At 39.6% G+C, this 23,131-nt stretch overlaps 1 protein-coding gene across 3 annotated transcripts in view; it reads left to right on the top strand.

Annotated features, from left to right (window-relative positions):
* Window positions 1–12,606, top strand: part of SMAD1 (SMAD family member 1) — a 46,823-nt gene extending 34,217 nt beyond the window's left edge. For 2 of the 3 annotated variants that reach the window (XM_032186987.1, XM_032186988.1), the window contains exons 3-7: window positions 285–542; window positions 3,206–3,322; window positions 6,871–7,092; window positions 9,129–9,385; window positions 11,172–12,592. In XM_032186987.1, the coding sequence (XP_032042878.1) occupies window positions 285–542; window positions 3,206–3,322; window positions 6,871–7,092; window positions 9,129–9,385; window positions 11,172–11,315 (998 nt within the window). In that variant the 3' untranslated portion in view covers window positions 11,316–12,592. Of the gene's footprint in view, window positions 1–284; window positions 543–3,205; window positions 3,323–6,870; window positions 7,093–9,128; window positions 9,386–11,171 lie in introns of all 3 variants that reach the window. The other variant, XM_032186989.1, reaches the window with a different exon arrangement.
* The last annotated feature ends 10,525 nt before the right edge of the window (window positions 12,607–23,131 follow it).

Below are 23,131 nucleotides of genomic sequence, written 5' to 3'. Positions count from 1 at the left end.
TGGCTCTTCTCCCCTGGCCCTCTGAAAACAAGCTGCGGGCTGGTGAGCAGGGCAGCTAGCATGATCGCTACAAACTCAAGCTATGCAGTAACCGGATATAAGGAAGAGAGTTCTTGCTTAGACATGTGTTCCTAGATTTGACTACCTTGTTTTTAAAGCAGCTGTAAATTTGCCCTAGGGGGTGAAGAATGTTTTTTTTCCAGGTATATCCTAGTCCTTCAGAACTGAGTCTCTAATGCTGTGTCTCTTTCCTTTTTTTTATTTATTTTTTTCTCCCTTTTCAGTTCTTCCTCCAGTGCTGGTCCCAAGGCACAGCGAGTACAACCCTCAGCACAGCCTCTTGGCTCAGTTCCGCAACCTAGGACAAAATGAGCCCCACATGCCGCACAACGCTACTTTCCCGGACTCTTTTCAACAACCCAACAGTCACCCGTTCCCCCACTCACCAAACAGCAGCTATCCAAACTCTCCTGGAAGCAGCAGCAGCACCTACCCCCATTCTCCAGCCAGCTCAGACCCAGGAAGTCCTTTCCAGATGCCAGGTATGGTCAGCTTCTGTGACTCTTCAGAAGTGACAATGTGTTGGACGTCACAGGTATCTTCATATTTTTGCGTAATAATGCTTGATTATCAGCCAACACCTGTGTTCAATAGTAAGCTGAGAGATGGTAGGTAATAAAGGCTATGTAATTGGTTTGTCTAAGGTAATAATAGCGAGGTTTTAAATATTTTTTACTCTTTCAAACACGATTAAAATGTTAAGATTAAAACTGTTTTGGAGTGGAGGAAGTGATTCAAAACTAGGGGTTTTTCTGGGATGGTTGTTCAACAGTGTAGCCCAGAGAGCGTAACACTTAATGTGCAAGAAGAATGCTATGGCTCATTCTTGCTTAGGAAAGAGGTCATCATAAATTTAGCACAGAGCTGTAGTTCTGCAAAAGAAGGATGTTTCTCAAGGAGATCATGCTGCTGCTACCTGATAAAATTTCTTCATGCAATAAGATTATCTCAAGAAACAAATATATTTCAACGGTAAAACAGTTCCTTAAGGCCCCAAAAAGAAATCTTCAGGCTATTTTAATTCCTAAAGTCAAAAAAGTAGCAAACTTTATTTATTGTTGACAGCTGCTTGCAGAAAATTCTGTGCAGCTGTCTTTTTTATGTTTTTATATGCAAATTCGTAAAAAGAAAAAAATTGCAGAAGAGCCTGTGAGAGATCTTTTGATCTAAATGCTAGAAGGACTCTGTGCAAATGCTTACGGATAGCCTGGTTGCATGTTTTCTTCAGGGGCTGTAGGAGACCATGTGTAAACAAAAGTGGCAGACTTGTGAAAATCTGTTTTCTATTAGGTAAAATTATCATCCATAGATTTCTGCTGCTGATAGGTGTTTCTCTTGAAAATGTTTCTATCATGAATGAAGACTACTGAACTTGCAGAGGCAGGAGGGAAGGAAGAAGGTGTTGTGTTTTTTTTTTTGTCTTAAAATGTGAAAAGTTGAGGTAGAAACAGCTGTCTTGCCTCTGTGTTTTTGTTTTGCTTTAAATATGATTGGTGTGGTTGGGTTTCTTCCAGCAGGCAGAAATCAAGGCTTTTCCAACAGGAAGGTCTTCCTGAACATTGGCCTGTGGAAGCTCAGTTGATCTTTGAGGGGTTTGTTCTGTTCACATCCCCATAAAGACGAGTCAGCAGCTGCAGTGAAGAAACTGAATTAGAGCAAAGTCAAGATACTGATGTCCTTCATACTTAGTTCTGGACAATTGTCCGCTGCTAGGGAAAGAGGAGATTGACTTCTGGAAAATACAAAAAAAAAAAAAAAATAATTGTCCAAAGATCTTGAAAACTTCACAGATACAGGTTAATTTGTTGCTTATAGCCTTACAGCCCTGTTTCCTTATCTGTGCATCACCAACATCATGTTTGCACACACACAAATGTCTCAGGCTTAGTAAAACAGGAGACTTTTAAATTCCACTTCAGACCATTAAGCTTTTAATGCAGTCCTGTAGTCATTGTCTTCTCCCTGCTGCTCACTCCTTCAACCAAGGGTATTCACAGAAGGGAATTAGGAATGTACCTGCCAGTGCTAGACATAAAGCTCGCAGCAGAATATCTCTGAAGTAACAAGCAGTGAATAAATGTCATTAGCTTGTGTTTTTAAAAAAAAAAAAAAAGAAAAAAAAGAGAGAAATAGTTACAAATCAGTGGTATGGTTCTCCTGCCTTTTCTTGACACTGATTTGGTATTTAGGGTTTTGAAGGCCTCAAGATACTGTTGTGGGATGAGCAGCAGCTGTGTTCACCGGAGGTAGAACAGTGGTGATCTAACCCCAGCTTGTGCAACAAAAGCTTGCAGAAATTGGCCAAGGGTTTCTCTCTTTTGCATGTGCCCCTGTGCAACTCATGTGGAAGAGAGGGTTCTGTGGTGTACAGGGAGGTGGTGCCATCAGCAGCTTCCTGCAGATTCTGGGAAGCACCATAGGTAGCTGGAGAGCAGCGCAAGTACCTGGTTACGGCAATTCGAGCAGCGCAATGGCAGTGTTTTAGTGAGTACAGTCAGAGTGCATGGGATGGTTTTTATGTTAGTGATTCAATTCTGAACTGGACAGTGCAGCCAGTAGGAGACACGGGCAAATAAATTCCAGACCCAAAAGTTATGTAAAATTTGGGTTCCTCTATACTTTCTACTGTTTCCTCTCTAGGGAAAAGGAGCTAGACTGTAAAGCATTACTTTGCAATAGTAATAATAAAGTCGTGGATGTATCAGGGATGTTTGCATACTTTGCTGGTGGAATCATGCTGGAAACAGAAGTTAGAACTGAAAGCTTTCTGCTCCAACTTGTGTTCATATTTACCATATTCAATATTTACTTTGGGTCTGATCCTGAGAGCGCTGTGTGTTAATGTCTATATGGCACTTTCAACCTGCAGAAGACATGGACTGGCAACGTAGCTAAGCTTTCTTTTGTGGCTTGGTGGGGGGCAGGGAGTGACTTGTTTTTATAAGTGTTGTGCTTAATATGCACAGTAATTCTTTGCTTTCCTGAATCAAGGTCCATGATTGCTTTCTTAGATTTCTGGTGGGTGGAAGTTTATAGCTGAGTCAGGATGGAAGCATTTCCAGGCCGAAACTGTTTATGTGGGTATGTATATATATACTTTAAAGAGAGGAAAGGGTTTGTGTATCTCTGCTTTTTCTATACTTAGCTGATACTCCCCCTCCTGCCTACCTGCCTCCGGAAGATCAGATGACACACGATACCTCCCAGCCAATGGATACCAACATGATGGCACCTGCAATCCATCCTGACATACACAGAGGAGGTAAAAATACTTCCTTCTCCTTTTCTGCTTTGCTTCTTAACAGTGAAGTACTTCAGAACTTCTTGGATGCTGTTAATAATTGACTTTTCATTTTTAATATTGTGTGTGTGTTGTTTATGGAAATGTTTAGCAGGAGGAAAGAGGACAAAAACACAAACAACTTTTTATGTCTTACACCAACAGGGAAAAATAATAAATCTGGAGATGATTTTTTAGAAGTAAATATTTATTTATAACAAGAACATAACTCATTTCAAAATGAAAGTATGTGGGCTTTATTACTTTCTGACTCCCAACAAAGTCATGACCAAAGTAATTTTTATATATTTTGTGTCTGGAAATTATAATTCCTGAACAGAGAGGATTCTTACAATGCAGCACATTTCTATGTGCAGTGCTGAAATTATGTATGTGCAAGGAAAGGAATCTCTGTATCCCTTGCAAATACATTAATTTATAGGTGCAGTACAGTTAACACTATACAGCGCTTACTGAATTGTGGATGACAGTAGCTATAGTCAAGCATAGTTCTCCAAAGACTTGATCAGAGGATGGATAATACTGTCAATTATGTAAATGCCCACAGATGTTTTTCACAGGCAACTGGAGTATCTGTATTTTTTGCTCTGAGACGGTGCATGTCATAAAATGTCTGTTCTCATTATGTTTTTGTTTTGAATTCAGTTCTTAAATTAACATCCTTAGAGAATATGCTCTGCTTCAAATAGTTAACACTTCTCCTGGGTTTAAAAAAAAAAAAAAAAAGCTTTTTAAAGCTTTTTTTAATTTCACTTTTTGTCTGTGTGTGTGTTTTGATCCCTCCTCTCCCCATTTTTATTCCATCTTTGAGTCTGGCAATGGCAGCACATGGTTCAAAACTCAGAGCTGTCTGCCAGCGCTGGCATTGCTACAGACTTTGAAATCTATAATTTAAAAAAAGTATATATCCTATTGCTTTATGTACTATGACATAGACATCTTTTTACACATTGCTTTTTAAAGCCTTTGCAGCCAGCCGTGACTGCTGAGTAAAGGATTTAGTGCATTCGTCACATTGTGAGAAATAGCCCCTTTTAGAGAACACATAAGCTTACACAGTTACTGACCATGCCAAGAAAGAGCAGCAAGCTGAATGCTGTGCCAGAATGATTATAAAGATCACAAGCGCATGAACAATTTAACTATTGTTTGAGTTTTGTACTTGTTTTGTTGCTAAGCTTAATGTCTGGTTTCAGGAAGTATATTTACTCTCTTAAAATAATTTGGATAGGTTCCCTGGTAACCTATTTACTCTCTGTGTGGAATGAATCTTGCATGTGATAAACCCCATCTGTGTAGCATTTCCAGTTTTCACTGATATGATACACTGCGTGTGTGTATCTTGCTGCTGTTGAGGGCCCAAAGTAAATAGTAAATTTGCAATGTTTATGCTTGACTGCAGACTTTTTGCATGTTTGCACCTCTTAAAATATACATGTACCATAGAATTCTTCCATTAGTAAGAAAAGGTTTTGCATTTTTCTTCTTTCTTTGTAAAATGCAACCATTCCAAAATAAAAAGTCTGTTAGTATTTCTCCCTCCTAGTTGTTTAGTACAGTAGAGTCTTACCTCTGCCCCTTCAGTTTTTAAAAAATAAGAAAATAACAACAAAATCTCGGTATGCCTTCCTGTGTTTGTTATTTGTGTGTGTGTGTATGCTGTAATTTCACCACTTTTACAACCTGCAGCAGACTTTTTAAAGACCAGTTTTTAGTGTAAACTTACTGCAGCACTTCTCTTGCAAGCTCTCAGAAGCATGTTCTTCACAGTGATTTGTTAGTCTTGGGAGATTTGACTTAACAAGCTGCATCCTGTCAATGAAGTTGGGTAATTTCCATTGTTGGCCCATGCTGGGAATAGAGAGACTAAGCGCACCTGCTCTGCATGACTTAAAGCAAATGTAAGGAAGTTAGTATGAAATCTGTGTGAGAGAGATATGATTCATTCTGGAAGAATGGCCAGCTGGCAAGATTTCTTCCTGACTTTTGAGAACTGGGGTAAAGCTGCAGCTTTGATAATTGCTGGCATCTTCGTGTAAATTCAAAGTGTAGTAACCTCTTACTAATAATTAATGACTGATTTTTGTTATTTTATTTTTTAACAGTGACATGAGAGGATAGAAAATAATGAGGGTATCAGGAAAGACCAGCTCCTTTTTGCCACTGTTTTAAGTAAGGTGTTAGTCAGCAGTAGACATTATGCTCAGAAGTTTTGCACAATGATGTAGGATGTTACCCTGCTTTCTGCTGTTTGCCACCTTTTCTATCTGCTAGGTAATGTTTGTTTGGGGAGGAACTTCTTTTGTTTCATTTCGCATCTCAGAAAAATCACAGTGGTGTGATCTGTGAACAAAGGAAAGTATGAGCAGGAATATGACAGAAAATTTTAATTGGTCTTAGTTGGCTGATTTCAGTTAAGACTTGGGGTTGGAAGAAGGAATCCTCTGGCCAGAGAAACAAGTTTTCCTGAAACACCAGTCTTATTTTCATGTTAGCACTTTGGCCTGTAGTTAGAGCTTTAATCTGCAAAGCTGGTATCTTAGCAGCAAGTCCAACTGCGCTAGGCTGAGGAGGGAAATAGTCTCCTTCATCTAAAAGAAACCACATAAAGCAACCACATCCCTTCACTAGCCTCCTTTTATTTGGAGGCAGTTTAATAATTTGTAGCTGTATTTGGCACTTGAAAGAATGCGTACTGGGTGGAGACATCTGAAGCAGCCTGTGCTGTTGTTGGACACCCACTGTGAAACTCCCTTTGGTAAAGATCTTCTGAAGAAACTTTTCCCAGTGCAGAGCCACAAGTGTTACCTCAAGACTACCATGTGTTCCTAGAGCTTGTCAGATAGACCTTGCAAACCATGGATTTCCTATTGGCATTCTGCACAGTTCCCAGCTTTGCTTAGGAGCTGCTGAGGAGGAGCTTGTCGCTACCAGATACTGCAAAACCAAGTCCTGAGAAGTCCTCGCTCTGGAAGTAATTCTTCTGTTGGGGAACAGTTGCAGGTTTTTTATTTGCTAGCACTTGATGAGTAAAAGGTTCCCATTAATAATACCTACCTTGATTTCATCTTCTCTTTGATCCAGCAGAATTATTAGGATTCTGTGTGTTAGGCCCTTGTTCAGGGTTGTGATGTACAATTGCAGAAGTGTTTCTCTGCTTTCCAGGCCTGCGCCATAGCATGTTGTAGAAAATACAACAGGGTTATTGGGGCACTGCTTGGTATGTTGTTGGGAGCTTCCTGCACTTTTCTGTGAATATCTAGTGCCAGCCTTTTCCACTTGTGAGTCTCGTGCTAGTGAAGTTGAGATGAAATTATCCTATTGTGTGTTTGTGGTAATGAAAAGTTCAAAAATAACTGAAGACAGAAGAGCCTTTCTTTAACTGCAGCTGCTTATCCAGATCATCTTTCAGTGATCTTCAGCCAAAATCTGCAGTTTTATGAATCTTTAAATCTCAGGCCTGTATTCCAGTGCCACTAGACTGTAACACTTGCATGGTTGCTTTACAGATGTTCAGGCAGTCGCTTACGAAGAGCCAAAGCACTGGTGCTCCATTGTCTATTACGAGCTGAATAATCGCGTTGGGGAGGCATTCCACGCTTCTTCCACCAGCATCCTGGTGGATGGCTTCACTGATCCTTCAAACAACAAAAACAGGTTTTGCCTGGGGCTGCTCTCCAACGTTAACCGCAATTCCACCATTGAGAATACGAGGCGACACATTGGCAAAGGTGAGTTTTAAATCTTTGCATCCTTTTTTGGGGGGGTTCTTTCGCGGGGATATTTCCACTAGGAATGGCTACTTGCTTCAAGAATAGGCTGCTCTTCTCAGCATGCGTGATAAGTGCTTGTTAGAATATTGGTAAATACATAATTTTCTGGCCAGGTCTCATAAGCACAGTATTGTTCTTACCTGTTGTGTAATTAGAGGAAATTTTTATCCCTAATCAATTCTTTATTGCCCAAAGCCTATCATAACCTTAATTAGAGCAAGAGCTTAAGGCAGTTTTTTTAATGAAATATCTTGATTTATCTTGATTATGGGTGCATATGGAAATCCAAATGATAGTTCTTGGCACAACATTTTTATCTGCCTTTAGTTCCAACATAAATTAGCTATCCTAGCATGTTTTTAGAAGGACAACTTGCTAAAACAGTTTTTCCAAGTGCATTTTTAAAGAAGCCGGTAAGCTTTTTTCATTGGGAATCTTGTTCTTCTCTTCTGTGGCTGTGACAGTGTCCTGCAAAAGAGAAAAGCTTCTGGTTTGTGTCTGACTTAATACAGTCCTCTTCTCTGAGGACTTGCCTATAATGCAGATGACATGCAAATCTGACATTGGCCCTGCAATGGGGTGTTGCTGCCAGACAAAGTTTTCAGGAGCTTACGTTATTAGCAAATTTTCAGAGACAGTTGGGAGTTAACGTGTGCCCAACCTGTGGTTATGTGGAATAAGTGTCAATTAATGAAGTATCTTCTTCCTTAGAGCAGTAAAGAATTGAAACCGAAGGAACTGAAGGTCATCAAGTTTTTGCCCTTAGCCTGGAAAACTTTTCCCTACGGGAGGACTTGAGCAGCTCTCAGCAGTACGCCCCACCTGTGCTGCGCCACTCAAGTCCTAACACTTCTCCCTTCTTTTCCGCCCCATCCATCTTACCAAGTATGAGGATATTTATTTAACACCTCATTCATTTTCCCTTTAAAAGTAACCCAGCTGCAAGCAGACTCGTGCTGAAGCACTTAACTGTATGTGTGCCAAAGCAGAGCAGAAAAGACAAGGAAGCTGTTGAATAAGTATGTGTGTGTAATTATTGATGATTTAGAACTGTTAGTCTTTGAGGAAAAAGGAGTAAATCCTAAACTTGAAAGCAGCCATAAATTGTTTTGCTGATCAGATGGTGTTATATGTGTTCCCACACACGTACACATACAGAAAACAGCAAAATCTTACATGACAGAGCACAGTCAAGGCATTCTGATGGGATTTCAGTTTAGTTTTTAAAGTCTGTGTGTTTGCTTCTTTGACTCGTGATGTTGTGAGAGGTGAAAGGTTTGAGCAGCAAATAATCCATTTATAAACACTAAAGGCGGATTTTCTTGGTTTCTCAAAGCCTTTAGAATTGAGTTCTCCCAAGCACATTTCCACAGAGGTTCCCCGTATGTCACATTTTTGGGCATTGCTGCCACCAGTGATGGGTGAGGGAGTGGGAAATAGCAGTGAGGACTGGGAAGTTGATATGCACCCTCATTTGACAGACACATGAAGAATATAAGGGCCATTTTCTTCTTCCAGCTTGTTGGAAATAAAGCATTAAAGTGAGCTGAAAAAAGCCTCATGCTAGCAAAAATAGCATTCAGGACTTTTTGAGAGAACCCAGTATGAGGCTGTTTTATTATCTGCTCTCCCCTCCTGCATTCCCAGTTACTGTTTCTCATAAATATAATGAGAACAAAGTTCAGCTGGCCTAGCCATCCAACGTACAGCATCAAAATTACTGCAGTACTTGGTGGAGTATTGTTGTTGAATATACAGCACATTAAAATACAACAATTACTGATTATCCTCGTATATGCATACCTACATACACACCCTCCTTTCAAATCATGTACTGATGGAACATAAAAAAAAATAAAGTTTTAAGACAGAGTATGGTCTGATATGCAGTTAGTGTTAATCTCTTTAAGCAGAAACATATGGAGACATACCATGAAAAACAGATGCGTGGTGTGAATTCATCTAACCTCGTAATGTCAACATTCTCCTTCCAGGTGTTCATCTCTATTATGTTGGTGGAGAAGTGTATGCCGAATGCCTCAGTGACAGCAGTATTTTTGTGCAAAGTCGGAACTGCAACTACCATCATGGTTTCCATCCGACCACAGTGTGCAAAATACCTAGTGGTTGCAGTTTGAAGATTTTCAATAATCAGGAGTTTGCTCAGCTTTTGGCACAGTCAGTGAACCATGGCTTTGAGACAGTGTATGAGCTTACTAAGATGTGCACTCTCCGTATGAGTTTTGTAAAGGTATGTGAAAATTTGCTTGAGGTTATTTCGTAAGCAAAATAAATATTTTTTTTTTCTTAACGTGGTGATTCTGAATTGTTGATTGCCTCCCTCCATCAGCCTGTTAATAACTTCTGAATTTAAATATTTATGGAATAGTGTTCTGGAAGTGTAAGACAGATCTGAATGATATAAAGTTGTCCACAGACCGAAATCAATCTCCTGATGCATAGACTTTGAAAGCTGAGGTGACTTGCAGATGGTCTTCAGCTTTCTCTCTATTCACTTTCTGAAGCGTTGCTATCATGTTTGTTAATTACTCCAGTTTCATTGAAATGCCTCTCTGAAACGTAATGATTCAATTGAATACTTCTATTTAATGTGTGTATAATTATTTTCATAATTACTCTAGATTTATGGGGCTTGTCTTTTTAATTTTGGGGGGGATATGGCATGGTACAATACAATAAGCTTTGAGAAGAGAGTTAAGTAGTCAATTACTTGGCCTAAAAATGTAAAAGCCACCAATTCACTACATAGCATCAGCTTTTGCCTCTTTAAATTACACTACTATGGTCTGTGCCGACTCCTGTTCTCAAGCATGTTCAGCTGAACTTCATGTTTCTGTTCCTGGCTGGCATTTTTGGAGCTGGGACAGCCATGAAAGTCATTGCAGTGGTTGTGGGAATGCAGATAGCATAATCTTCTAAATCTGTCCTGATCAGCAGCTAGCAAATCAGGAGACACAGTAATTATTTGGAATAATACACGCACCTTTCTGTTCTAAGGGGACATGTAAAGTCAAGATTTGTTATGAGGCTATGAATATCAACATGTGTACTGATTTTTTTTTTTTTTTTAAGTCTGGTCACACATCAGAGGAGGATGGAACTTTTCAGATGTGTTAGGGTAGGGACTGCTAAAATGCAGTAGGTTGTTTATGGCTCCACATCCTGTAGAGTTGTACAGCAGTGCTGTCTGTACAGATGCACAGGACCTCCTGCATATTGGATGTTGCACTGCATGGTGTTTGGAGCTGCTGCTGCCAGTGTTGGGAGCTGAGTAATTCCTTCATTAGGGGTTAATGCAGAGCAGCATCATTGCGTTGTCTACAGACCTCCACCAAAAACAGTTCTCTTACAAAATGATTTTGAAAGCTGTTTAAATATCTGTTTATATCCTTGGTAATAACTGTTACTAGATTGGATATGAGCTGAAAGAAGACCTATTGGCACTTGTCTTAACTTGGGAAGTAGTCTGCTGGGCAGTTATCATGCCTTCTTTCTCCTAAGAGTAATGTTTCTGATCTATCATTGTGTTTGTTCTGTCCATCCTGCGAAACATGCTTTGGTTCTTGTTGGACAGATGCCTCACCTCCAATTCCATCATGTCAGTCTATGAGCTCATTTTTTAATTCATTGATCTGTTGTCAGCATTTTTCCCCGTTTTATTCTATTTTTGATCTTGGTGCGTAAGACTTGATTATCCCTCTTTTCAGAAAGTTTATGCGTGGGACGTCATGTAACTGGTGGTGAGGTGTGACAAAACTTTGCATTGCCAAAAGTTGTCTTTGAGAATTTAGAGCCTCATTCCAAGAGATCACAAAATGACACTTCTTCCATTTTTTTTTAACTTCAGATTTGTTTGTTGAAATGTGGTAATTGAATGTCATCCTGCTGATAATCACTGTTGAAAGCTAGATTATTTCAGTAAGAAAGAAAACAATTTGTATGTGCTTCTCACATATTCGTTATTATAAAATAAGGTGATTTTTTTCTTCTTTCCCGACTTATCGTTCTGTTTCCAGGGCTGGGGAGCTGAATATCATCGCCAAGATGTAACGAGCACTCCATGCTGGATAGAGATACACCTTCATGGTCCCCTTCAGTGGCTGGATAAAGTACTTACTCAGATGGGCTCTCCTCATAATCCTATTTCTTCAGTGTCTTAAAGGTCCCAAGCTCTTGCATTTTGCAAACAATTGAGCCTTGCATGTACTTGAAGGACGTATGAGTCAGACACATACTTCCCCCTCTGCCCCCCGAACTGGCAACAGCTGAATAAGAGCCATGAAAATACTTGACTTCTGTGACCAACTGTTGGATTCAGAAAAAAAAAAAAACAAAAAAAAAAACACAACAACCCTTTGACATACTGTTGGTGTCAAGAATTTTAGTTTACGTTGTAATATTCTATTGCAAAGTTGATTTGTATGGCTTAGCATAAGGGGGACAACTGAGCCCAAACCACAGTCTGTCGGAGCAAGTTCCCGAAGGATCATCCTGTAGTTGGCACTCAGATTTTTTTTCTTCCTTACGTCCATTGCTCACTTTTTTTTTTTCCTGTGTCCTCTGGGGCTAAGAGCCAATGTTGGTGAAGTCTGCCTTTTGCAGGATTTCTGCAGTCCACTCTAAAACCATTTGTCTAAGCTGATACTTGCTGTTCTCTTTAAAAGACAAAAACGTCATATGGCTTAATCTCAATAACTGTGTAATAATCTTGGAAATTGTGTCCTGACCATACTGCTGTAAGAATGTTAGGTATGTTTTTCCTAAATGTATGTACGGTGTATTTGAAAGTTTAGAAATTAATTAGACTTAGACCATAAAGGAGTTAGGAATATTTGAATGGGGGGAGGTGGGAGTGGGAAGGGAAATGACAACTGAAATGTAGAATATATTGTAAACATAGCTTGTTAGTTTAAACAGAGGTCTGAGTTTTTGCTGTGCGTTTCATTTTTATAGTGGCTTCGTCTTGTTAATTCTGACTATTTTTGCCTCTTCCTTTTCCCCCCAAACAGTTGTGCAGCTGGTTAATTCTTTTACCTGTGAAGAGGACAAAATGCCTAATTCCTGCAGTTTGAAGGCTGCAGCTCTATGTATTTCAAGACATAATTGTACAGCGTGCTCTTTAACTATTGAGCAGTTTTATACAGTGTATGTAACAGAAGTAGGCTTTTAATTTTGTAAGAGAATCTTGTTTTGCCAAACATAGTAATTGTTAATTGTTTGGAGGACTTCAAAATCCCTGTGTGGGTCTATTTCAAACTTTTTAAAAATATATATTTTTAATTTTTATTTTTTTTACTGCTTGGTTTATTTTTTTCTTTGATCTTTTATATTCACATAAGCTGTAATACTCTAAGTACCTTTATTCCAAATCTTAGTGGGTCCTCTTTACTGGAAGTTTTGAATAAAACCTGTTGTTACTGCTTACATTTGATTAAAACTTTGTCTTGTCCACTTCTTAGTAGATTTTTTTGACAAACCAGATACAGAAACAACTTGGAGAAGGAACAACCAGAAGTGAAGAGACACATTATCTCTCATACTGACTTCAGTAATAAAACAAGCTCTCTAGAAAGACTTCTTAACTAGGCAAGATTAGAATGGATGTAGTAACACTGAAGTATCCTAACAACTTTGTAAAATTTCTTTGAGATCTGATCATACGATATCTGAATGAGCCGAATTTCTGTGCTTTTACAGCCTGCTAGGTGTTTCAGTAAAACTGTGGAAGTAACTTCTAAGTAAGCACTATTGCATGCTTACTGAGTTCTGAGAAATATGGTGAGAAATACTTCACATAGGAAACATTTCCTACAGGAGATAGGAACTCAGATGAGATCTGGCTTTATTTGTAGTTGTAAAATGTATGAGTGAGTCTCATCTCCTCTCTTGAAGAACTTGGAGGTTTCCATCAAAAGAAATGCCTCCCTCCATTACAGTATTTTTCATCACCGTTGTTTGAATGCCTGTGTTCCATGAGGAAAGTATTTGGAGAGCACTTTTGTGTACCAGCCTTTACCTCCTTTCTTGGCTGCGTGCCTTAGGCAGGTTTACCTTGTGGAGGGTGTTGCTGCCTCCCAGCTGTTTTGCTGGAGACCTGCTGGAGGTGAAAACTCCTGCTCCCTGCCCTAGTGGCAGGCATCCCTGCTCCTTTCCCCACACTTTGCTCTGGGGAGATGAGGGAAGAACGGTCCCTTTACACCTGCAGAGTGTGCTGCTTGGTTGGATGATGGAGTTTGAGAGATCAGGAGTTGACTGGAAATCCAGCCCCTGGGCCTGGCTGCAGTGGGTTGTGGATCGCTAACAGGAGCATGGGGGAAAGTCATGAGAGTCACTGAGATCCACATGTGTTCAGACAGACATATGAATGTGAGCATCACTGTAATGATGCCTCTGTTTGGAGATTGAGTCAGTCCTATCTTTTACAAAAATCTTAGTCCCATTGCTTGGTCCAGTAAAGGTTTTTTAAAGTAACACTTCTCCCCTTGTGAAGTGGGGGGAAAAAATCCATGTTGTTCAAGTTCCTTATGTAGGAGAACTTGGTTAAGGACTGATTTTTTGTATTTTTTAATGATTATTTGTAAGCTTTAAGAACAAAATTAACTTTTCTTAATTCAGCTTAACGTTTTTAATAAGTAGTAGTCATGGCACAAACATAAGTCTTGAAAGTACATAAAAGTTGAAGATGACCAAAAAAAAAGAGAGAAATGTTTGCTCTTTGCTCAGTCTCTGTTTTTTGCCTTCAGCCCCTACTACATTAACTTTCAGCTGTTCCCAACCAGGCTCCTTCCTTTTGTTGGAATACAGCAGCAGTTGGGTAGTGACGTCTTTTTTTAAAGTTCAGTAACCGTCAATCATGCAGACGTTAAGAAATAAGATTGTTTCTGCCTTTCCATATTCGGATGGTTCTGTGAAAGCTTTAGTAAACTTTGAAATAACTTTGGAGTAAGTAAAGACTGTTTTGTTGCAAATATTTTTGAATGTTAGTGTCTTGTATGTCTTGGGCTGCCAGCTGGGGAAACAAACCAATAAAACCAGCTCAGATGCCATAGTCTGACCATTCTCATCCTCAAGAGATGCTGCAAAAGCTCAAATCTGTTAGTATGTCTATTATCTTACATTGTTTGATATATTTTTTTATAAAATTTGTCTGATATTCATAGTTTGCAATCAGAAAAATGCGGATTTATATTTCAAGAACCTCTGTAGGAATGTAGTACCATAATTTGTCTCTTTTTTTCTAAGTGGGGATTGAGATCAGCCAATACTAACTCTGTTAGAAACTTTGTGGGGTGTTAGTCTTTTTGAAGTTCTCTTCTGTTTTGAATTTTTCTTTGCTCTTGCAGTGCAGTGTACATAATATTTTCTTTATCTGTTATCCAGCTCTTTGTGTTGAGGAGACATTAGGTGTAAGGAAAAAGTACATCTTCATGTGATGGCACAGGACATCCCGGCTGGACTTTGTTAGATGAGCCAAGTGGATTGGAATAGCACCTGAGATTAATAGCCAAAAAATAGGAGATATTCCAGAAATTACCTTGGAAGAAATAACTGCTAGCCTGAGGCTCTTGTGAAGATTTTTGGAGTGGCTTGTAGAAATTTTCTTACTGATTTGCCTTGTTCTGGATAGTTGGAGTCAGAAAGTCAGCAAAGGTATGGGACAAGACAGGAGGAAAAGAGTTTTTCTTGCTGACCTTGCACAAAGCAGAGAAAGATGAGAACTAGAACCTCCAGGGGAGCCTACGATGCCACCTCTATAACCAGGTGAGTCTCTGTGAGCCAGTTGGTGATATTTCCCCATATTTTCCTGGGTATAATCTCCTGAATGACCAAGTTAAACACAAAGAGACTACTTTATGAAAATATTTGCTCATCTTCTCCTAGTAATGACCCTCTTGTCTTCTCACTTTGGAGTTGAACATGTTTTGGCTTTTTAATGCTAGAGAGAAAATAACTCTTCCAGGATGGGTATGACTTTTAAACCATATAAAAGCCTCTGGTGAGCATTTAAAAGACTCGATGAAAGCCAAGGGAGGTAGTCACAGTTACTTGTGTGGTTTTCAGGAAGCGCTGGAGAACAATAATTCATATTTTAACATATCCTGTTATCAGAGAATCATGGGTTTGATCTTTGAATGCTCACAAAGCTGGCATTGCTATCTAGTTTGATAAAAATATTCCCGTACTAAATCACTTCTTTTTTTTTTTTTTTTTTTTTTTTTTTTTGCTAATGCGGACATATTTTCACAACTGCAGTTTTTTCTAGTCTCCTCTATGACTCTCACCATTTTAAGACAATAAATTAATGCAGAGATGTCTGAAATTTCTGTGGCCCTTTCTTGGTGTGCTTTTTCTCTTTGATTTTTCTGTTGTCTTGCCACACTTTAAGCCTTTGAACATCCTGGAAGCTAGCTCTGTTTTGGTGGTCTCGTGTATTAATTGCTGCTGGTTCGTTCTGTTCAGTAGACTGTAGCCTCTTATTCTGCTCTTGAGGTTCATGATTCATAACTGTGAACTGGCAGTCACCTTTTCTGGACTTGTGCCTGAATATACAATATGATTCTACCATCACCAGTCATGGTAGAGCAATATATTTTTTACATACATCATCTCACAGTTCGTTTTCTCCAAATACATGTATAATTCTGTGAGGGAGAGAAGTGAAAATGGCTCTTATTTTACTCTGTCCCATTCTACCCTTGACTTAGACAGTTCAACCAAGAGACAATCCCTTGTCATGGTATCCTTTCTGGGTAAATTAACTTTCTTTAAGTCCACCTCCCCAACTTCTGTATTTTGACGATGTTCCTTGTTTTCCTTACTCTTTGCGAATAGCTTTTTGTCAGATTCTTTTCTCATACCTACTGCATGGTCTGTTTTTCAGTCAGAAAAACAAACAAAAAAAACCCTGTAACATATGCTTGCCAAAGACAGGTGAAGAATGAGGAATTATGGATTGCTGTAGGCCCTAGAAGCCCCCCAAATAGATGAGCATGGTTCACAGGCTTTTCCAGTCCCTGCCATCTCAAACAATACTTTTTTTGGAGGAGGAAGGCGAATGCTATTGGATGTCAGTTTTGCTTGGGATTACTGTTTTAAAGACTTTTACAGTTACAAGATGCACCTCCCTCCTTTTTATGGAGGTATGTCACATGGTTTGCATCTGACTGAAATTGTCGGCCAGGCTTTGTACTTGGTGTCTGTGTTCTCCAACTGTTGCCGTTGGCTTTGTAAGCAAGCACTGCATGTGTTCTTGCCATCTCTCGCCAAGCAGACTGCAGAATAAACAAGCTGTCTGGCTTGTAGAATGAAGCTGATGTACTCTCTGCTAGCCCTGGTGGCCCTTCCTCAGAGGGGAATCCTCGGCAGGACAACTGAAGCCAAGGCATTACTTTGTATGGCCCGCTGATGCATGCAGGCTGGCTGGAGCAGGCCCTTTCCCGAGGGCTGCTGACCTCATGAGGTGCCGGGCCTCTTCTGAGGCACCACAGGCTGTTGTTCTGCTGCACACCACCACCAGTTTGTCCCCATACGTTTATGTGCTGAGAACTGCTGAGGTAGAGGGCTCTGATTTTCCTACTCCTGTTCTGTTGAGGTAGCTGAGGTGGCTCCTATTTCATTCATCCCAGCGGTAGGAGATGATGATCTCTTCAGCTGCAGCAGCTCAGTCTGATGAAGTGGTGATCAAGAAGCTGCTGCAGTGGAGAGAGATCCTCCAACACAAGAGTAACTCCAGTTTGTCAAACAAACAAAACTTTACAAACAGTATAAAAATCTAGAAATTGATTCAGTCATTTCAGGAATGTAAAAATTTTTATTCTAGTGAGCATGGATTCTAGTGAGCACATCTGGCCATGAAGGTTTGAGTTCAAAGATCTGCAACCTTTCTTTAAAACTTGAAGGCAGCTGCTAGCTGAAGGTTTGAGTTCAAAGATCTGCAACCTTTCTTTAAAACTTGAAGGCAGCTGCTAGGTAAATTTTGAAGGAGAAACAGAACCTTCATGTGCTTCAGATTGTAGAGAGGATTTGCAATCTCTTTTGGTGGTAATAAAAACCTGCTACTTACAATTCTGTTATAGTAAATGGAAAGTGAGATATAACTGTAAGACATTGGGTACTCTACTTGCTAAGCAGGCTTTCCTTGCTCAGAGTTTGGTTTAAGTGGGCATACCACTTGTTTAGACTTGGTGGAAGCTGCTGCTGGTCTTCATAAAGAATATTCTGATTTTCGTATTGCAGCTTCTTTCTTTCCCCAGTATGCTTGTAACATGCAGATGCATTCTTTCATGTGAAGAAAAACAATGTCCCTAAATGCTACTTCCCTTACTTTTGTAATGACCTTGGGCTTCTTGGTTTTCTTTTTCCTTCAGTTTACCAAGTCCAACTTAGAACAAGCAGGAGAATGAGTCTGGATGTGTGCAGTGCTGCAATAAGACTATTTCCCAGAGCACTTGGTTCTTGGCAGGAAAGCACAGTCTGTCTCGTTTCTGAGCCCTTCACTTCTGCCTTTTACTGATACTTTTGGGATTGGTAATCCTGAGCATTTTCAGATAAATGTGTAGAGACTGAAAGATGGCTGCTGTCCCATCAGATATTTCTTCAAACTTGTGGACCGGTCTCCTCAAGTCAAAATCACCATAGGCCTTGGTGCTGGCAGCAGCACTGTTTTAAAAATTGATCCAAACATGGCTTCGTTTTGAACATGACTCAGGCAATGGTTTTACTACAAACAAACTTTACAAACCTCTCAAACACAGCTTGATGCCTGTGTCTGTTGGATTTGGTCCATGCCACTTTCTTAAGTGGTATAGAAAGAAGCTACCTTGATCTGTGTGCTCTGAAGAATTATGTTTCGAGGAGATGGATTTTTATGTGGTGCCAGGAGAGGAGCTTTGTAAAAACTCTTTCATGGAGTAAGTTTTAATTTGTGTATGGGTTTCTTTGTGCCTCTTCTCGTAACAGTTAATTTGATGCTAATTCAGAATATAATGTGTGCACTGTGTGACCAGTCTGTTTTCTTGACCCATTGTATTCCTCTTGTTTTTTCAGGAATCGAGACACTGCAGTAAATGTTCCCATGATTTCTGCAAGACACAGGAGAAAATTTGAACAGCTATATAGCAGTAGGGTTTAGTTTGAATAGAATGAGTTCGCAGTTATAGAAAGAAGCATTTGCATTTTTATATTCAAAATATTTTTTAAAAAATAATCTTCAAAACTTTTTCCTAGAAAAGTGCTTGGATATTGACAGGGCATATGCAACACTGTAAACAGTTACTGGAGGTAGGAGCCTCCTGCTTGAGGAGCCTGATTCTGCAGAGCATACTGCCAGTGAGGAGCCACGTGTTTTGTCTTGGGGGATCTGTTAGTGGCATACAAGTCCCAGATTAATCTGGATTGCAGGTGATCAACAGAAGCAAAATAGGTATGTATATAGCAGGAAAGGAAAGGTCATTGAACTTGGTGATTTTTTTTTTACAGGCTGGGCTGCTTGGGTTATGACGACACAAGTAGAAGTGAATCCCCTTATCTTCTGTCAGATGTAGATTTAGGATGTATCTACCTCCTATGGCCGTGTTGGGGAGGAGGGAGAGGATCTGTGGTGGTGGGACTGATGAAGCTGGCGAACCAAGTGTTGGAAGGGCAGGCAGAAGAGGAGTGACTAGCTGAGAAGGTACAAGCAGATCTGTTTGCTGACAAATTTTTCTTACGGTCACTTGAGAACATCAAGGGAATGTACTTTTCTGTGCCAGCAGCTGTGGGTGGGTGGTTGATCCACATGGCCGTGCAGTTGCATGAAATGATCCTAGACACGTTGATCAGACCTGGAGCTTCACAGCTCAACATACAGGAGGCTGCCATGTGTATGAGCATCGTGCGGGACTGGGGCAGGGAAAGGATGGCCTGATCATTACGAGTAGTTTCATCATGTGTGCCGTGTTTCAGTGTTGTCTGGCATGGTTTTTCTTTCAACAGTAAGGTGGATGAAAGCATATGCAGAGTATGTGGCCTTGCCTTTGTTTGTCTCTGTGCTCTGGTCACCCCTGGTGTTTTGTAAAACACTGCTGTGCTTCCTTGCATGGGAAATCACTGTGGCCTCACAGGTGTTGTATACAAGGAGCTCACTCAGTCAGAGTTCATTGTATCTACAACTCTGTGTAGTATGCCTGAAAAATGTGACATGCCTGTCGCATAAACAGGAAATGACCCTTGGGGGGGACTGAGTGTAGCTGAAAACCTAATCTAAATAATGCCGTTAGTCGTCTCCATATGGTAACCTTTCATTGCCACGCAAGTTTGGAAAACATGGTTGTAACTGGCTTCCACATGCTGGGTGGATGCACAGATACCAGATGTTGCCTTGCATGTTTAAGTTTCTATCTAAAATCAATCTGAAGCACAAATATTCTATGTACAGCAATTGTGGGTGAAAGCCTGCATGTGTAAAAGTTAGTATTTACATGGGAACTGGGCTGGACCTATAGCACTAGAAACAAGGTTGAGGTTTCTTTGATCATCTGAGCTTCTTACGGCAATAAATAGTTGAAACAAAACAAAACCAGGGAGGTAGCATACTTAAAACATATTTGACGATATGTTTTCATTAAAAATATATAGTTGTCATAAAAAGATAGAATAAAATGTGTTTTTAAGTGCTGGCTAGAATGTCAGTAAAGGCTGGCTTCATTTCTTAAAATCGCCAGAAACAATACCATGTAATGTAGCAATAGACTGACGATATCCTCTTTAGTCATATAAAATTTAGGCACTCTCAGTTTCTGTGCTTTCATGTGTATAATCTATGATCTGTATTGTGTCTGTTTTTCAAATGCAGAACTAGAATGTGCCTTGTGAAGTTCCTGCCTCATTCCATGTAGCCTGCTCTCTCTTTCCGAAGTCTTTCCACCTCCAAGTTCTTTATGGAGTTGCTGAGAGCATAGTAAAAGGGTTGGTTAATAAAAGTAGAGTAAAAATTACATGAGGTACTGTAAAAAGGCATTTAGCATGTACCTGGAAAAACAACAGTTTTATTTATATAGGTATGTTAAATAAAAGTATTCTCTTTATTGCTTATGGGAAGCAGAACTTGCAGACTGCAAGTCTGACAAATTTAACCTGGAATTGCTGGTTTGCTACTGAAGTAAAAATACTGCAATAGGAATTACATTTTAAATTACCTTCCTTACAGAAGGCAAGCCCTATAAGACGTTATTTTCAAGGCAGAGGTAGGAATGGAGAGCAGTGATTTACTTTGCTCAGTATGGGTTTGTTGTGCACCAAATTTGTTTGTGCTCCTTTTAAAGTCACTTTTCATAAGAGTTCAGATTTGAAGATAACAACCAAACAAATGGGTCTGTGTGCTTGTAGGAGCCAACTGTGCTTGTTGCTGTTCTCTAGCAGTATCTGTTGGGAGTTGTGCATGCATTATCCCTGAATATCAAAATAGAGATGTACCTAAAAATTGCTGTACCTGAAAAATGGAGCTCAATCCCATCTGTATGGTACCCAGTAAATTAGCTACCAACTGGCATAGCCATTGCGTAGGGTCCAGTTCTTCATGCAATACAGAAGTTACTTCACACTACAGGTGGTTATTCTCTTTATATACACTATAGGGCCTTTCAGTGATAATCATGTGATACTATGTCGGAAATACACAGTGTTAATGACAGAATAAAGCTTGGGGTGCACAACACATTTTTGTCTCATCAAATGTGCTTAAGTGATGATCTCATTCTATTTTTGTCTGGAAAGTTGAATAAAGAGATGAAAGGAAATGAGAGATCGTAGTCCTGATATGTAAAAAGAGAAAGGAGAAAAAAAAAAGTACAGATCTGCTTCAATTCTTTCCACCCCATCTTGTAAACTAATTCTGCCTCTTAGGAGCCTACTGGAGGAAAGGGAAAAATCTGGATGGACTTGCTACATGTGGTTTCCTTCTGGCTCAAGCTGACCCAGCAAGGGGGGGAGATCTCACAGTGGAACAGATGCTGTGTTCTTCAGAGAAAGTATGAATTGCTTCCTCTAAACAGATTGATCTAAAAGTCTGAGGGCTATGAGGCGAGGGGAAAATATATATAAAAAAAAATAGCAACAGCAAAAACAGTGTTTTGAAAATGTAATGCAGAAAGGGAGCTCAAGAACTTTGTAGGTCATTTGCTTTGCCTCCAGGAAAATAGTTGTTCAGACTCTGGCCTTCCAGCACATGTCAACAGTCCTGCTGCTGCTTGCTTTCCCGAGAAGCATTTCAAGAGCAAGCTCTGGGAGGTAGATGGGGTCTCTTCATCCTTCCCTGTTGCAAAAGTGCTGATATGCTTTTGTCCACATACCCATTACCTGTTCAGGATGTACAGCAGGGGGCTGCTGTTGCTGATAGGACTCGACCTGTGCCAGCTTTCTGATCTGGGTTTGAGAAATGATCATGAGGGAGAAGGAAGCAAAAGCAGCAATGGATGGGCAGTGTGAATTGTTGGGAATAGTGAGTGGCAGCCCTCTGCTAGTTGTCCTGTTTTTGCAAGTGTGCTCTTCAGATACTGTCAAGAAAGAGACTGCAAATGGAAAATGCGACTTTTTGGTGCATGAACAGTTGAGAGTAGTTTTCATGAAAGCTGTATGTAACAAGTTGTTGAGCCTTGTACATGCTATGCATATGGAGAAGTGCAGTAAATCCCAGTCAGGTGGTGGGTTGGCTGCATCATGTGCTCTTTCAGGTGGTATGGACAGAAGGACTGAGTATAGGGATTGGATAAAAATCAAATGGAAGATATTTCACAGTCTCCCTAAGTATTCTTTTCTAGTTCTTTATAATCTTTGTAGTTAGAAAGTTTGTTCTACTTTTGGTTTAAATCTGCCTTTCTACAAATGAACCCGATTCCTTCTTAGTCTGCCTTTGTTGGTGATGCCGTGAGTCATTCACTGACATCTTGATGATGCCTATGAAGATACGTACATTCCTGCCCCTTGCCCTACTTTTCCATTTCTCCTTTTTCCAAAAAAATAATTTTTAAAGTTCTTTTTTTTTTTTTCTTCTGCTTTTAGAGGCACTTGATGAAGTTTTTTTCCTCTGGATTCCAGTTTGCTTACCTCCCTTATAGTAAGGTGCCTGAAACAGCATTATGGTCTGGTTGAGATCTCACTAATACTTCAAAGCTATTGACCGGAGAGCTGAGTAAAGTGATTACTTCATTTCTTTCTTGTGGCACTTCTCTTAATAGATTTTGGGACTGAATTTTGCAACATCACTTCCAGTCTGTGGCTTTCAAGCGTTTTTAGTAGGATGAGTGCTTAGCCAAATAGTTTTGTTTTATGGGGTTAAAAAAAGAAAAAAAAAAAAAGGTTATATTTTGTGCTTACCTATAGTGGATGTCACCCTGCTAGAAATACAGCAAGATTCAATCCTATTTTCCTGTGAATCTTGACAAAAGATAATACTCTTGTGAGAATGAGGAATGAGGGAGTGGTGAGGTGGGGAATTTGGCCTAATACCTGGATTCTTACACTCATAATTGTGTCAAAATACTAAATTTTGTATATTCTGGACATTGATTGTGAGGAATATCCAGATTTAATCTTCAGAAAAGTTTAATTAAGCTAATTGGCAAGGATAGATCCTTTGGATGAAACCTTTTTGTTCTTGCCTTTTCTTTTTTGACTCTATTTCTCTGATACCTTTTTAAGCTAAAACAAGTCTTAAATTTTTGGCAAGAATTTACTGTTCTTTCTCAAGTAAGTGTTAAAATATTTATCTAGCCAGCATCCAAGGGTCATTCTTTAAAAATAAGTAAAAACAAAACAAAACAACAACAAAAAGCACATTCAACAATTATGTTAAAGTGAAAGATGGAGGCAAAAGTTTTTTTTCCCCATTTGTGCGTGTGCTTTCACTTTTTTCAAAGATCATCAAGAACAAGAAAGAGTAACATTTCTTTTGCAGGTTAGACATTAAAACTTGGTCTCTGCATATTACAGTGCACGAATT

Source organism: Aythya fuligula, chromosome 4 (assembly GCF_009819795.1).
Source record: "Aythya fuligula isolate bAytFul2 chromosome 4, bAytFul2.pri, whole genome shotgun sequence".
NCBI lineage: Eukaryota > Metazoa > Chordata > Aves > Anseriformes > Anatidae > Aythya > Aythya fuligula.
Note: the sequence above shows the minus strand (reverse complement) of the source record. Positions and strands in the feature narration are given on the sequence as shown.